This window comes from Dendroctonus ponderosae, unplaced genomic scaffold (assembly GCF_020466585.1).
Source record: "Dendroctonus ponderosae isolate FM_Combo_2020 unplaced genomic scaffold, Dpon_F_20191213v2 Dpon_F_20191213_6, whole genome shotgun sequence".
In the NCBI taxonomy this organism is placed as follows: Eukaryota; Metazoa; Arthropoda; class Insecta; order Coleoptera; family Curculionidae; genus Dendroctonus; species Dendroctonus ponderosae.
This window is the reverse complement of record NW_026018814.1, coordinates 2,031,680-2,033,090: the sequence shown is the minus strand read 5'-3', so window position 1 is coordinate 2,033,090 and position 1,411 is coordinate 2,031,680. Positions and strand designations below refer to the sequence as shown.

General features: G+C 39.6%; 1 protein-coding gene across 2 annotated transcripts in view; it reads right to left on the bottom strand.

The window, feature by feature from the left end:
* The window catches only part of LOC109536374 (neogenin), a gene marked incomplete in the record, with an annotated part of 34,863 nt that overhangs the window by 13,433 nt on the left and 20,019 nt on the right, over window positions 1–1,411 (bottom strand). For both annotated transcript variants that reach the window (XM_048667319.1, XM_048667318.1), the window contains 1 exon segment: window positions 952–1,088. In XM_048667319.1, coding sequence (XP_048523276.1) covers window positions 952–1,088 — 137 coding nt within the window.

Sequence of the window (1,411 nt, the reverse complement as noted above, 5' to 3'; positions counted from 1 at the left end):
GCGCTGCTTTTTTCGAAGTTTCTCAAGAACCATTCGAGCCAGAGAATTCGTTTTGGCATCGTTGGATAGAGAATTGAATGGGGGGGTCAGTCATCACCCCCATGACCCCCTCCCCTGGATCCGCCCTTGCAAACAGGGTGTTTCACAAAACAAATTTACTAATATTTGTGCGAGTTAATGCCCGAAAATTCGGATCGCTACAGTTGAACAAACCGGCACATAAATTGCGTGTCTAGAGTCGTCCACAGGATTTAAATGAGCTGATGCTTTGGTTGGCAAACTTTAGAAAATGATTTTATTTGCGTCCGTTCAAGGTTCTGCCCGAAAGAGTGTGACAAAAACGGTTAGATGACTAACGTTTGCACTATCAACTCATTTGCCCTCCGTAAAACAACAGCAGTCAGCAGCTCAAAAATAGAGCAAAAACAGTGATAAGAAAAGTTGCTAAATAATTTAAAATTAAACAAAAAAAACCGCGATCTATCAAAAAGTGTTTACACTGAAGCAAAAGTCAAGCGAAGCGAGTAATGAGCAATAAATCAACGATAAGACCTAAAGCACTGTTACACGCTATTAATAAAATATTACATTCCATATTTCCGGACATTGTTCTAGAGAGGCCCGATTTCAAGACATACAAGGTGGGTTCATCAACAGGGTCTCTTTGTCTTTAAATTTATTTTAATTGCGAACACTAAAGATGCCTCATAACTGGACTTGTTGCCAACACATTTTACTGGGGAAGTTTTCGGGCTCTTAAGGGCCTAGTAGTGGCAAAGAAATTATATCAAAAGCCCGAAAAACTCGCCAGTTTTGGGCAATGGTCGCAAAGGTCAAACTCATGATGGATCATTTACGGGAATTTTTCGGGTGTGAAAACACGAAAAACTCTCCAGTTTCAAATTGTTCTTTAATTTTCTTCAAAAGTCAATTATGAAACTGCAGACTTACTGGCGATATCAAGTTTTGCGGTCCTACTAACTATTGATCCCACATTCGGCAATGTGGCCATACATTGGTAAATTCCCGTCAGTCTTTGGCCTTCTACCACACTGTTTATGTAGAGAGAGCCGTTGGTGAGCTGAGACCTGAAATGTAAAAGATATTTTCGCTGGTGAATGAACAAGACAAAGTGAAACACAATCCCTGGCCAGATTGTCTGATGGTGCACCCCATTCTTAGTAGTAAACACACTTTGAAAGGCCTCCTTTTTAATTAGGAGCCTCTTCAGGTGGGATCGCTTTACCACCGTAACACGAATATCCGATGAAACACGTGTGTTTAGTTATGAAAATGTACGTTAATTTCCTGAAAGTAATTTCCCAAGAACATAGATTATAGATAAGTTCTATATTGTTGAGGTGGATTCATTTTTTACAAACTTCTTTTTGGGTATTTCGCCTCAAAAATT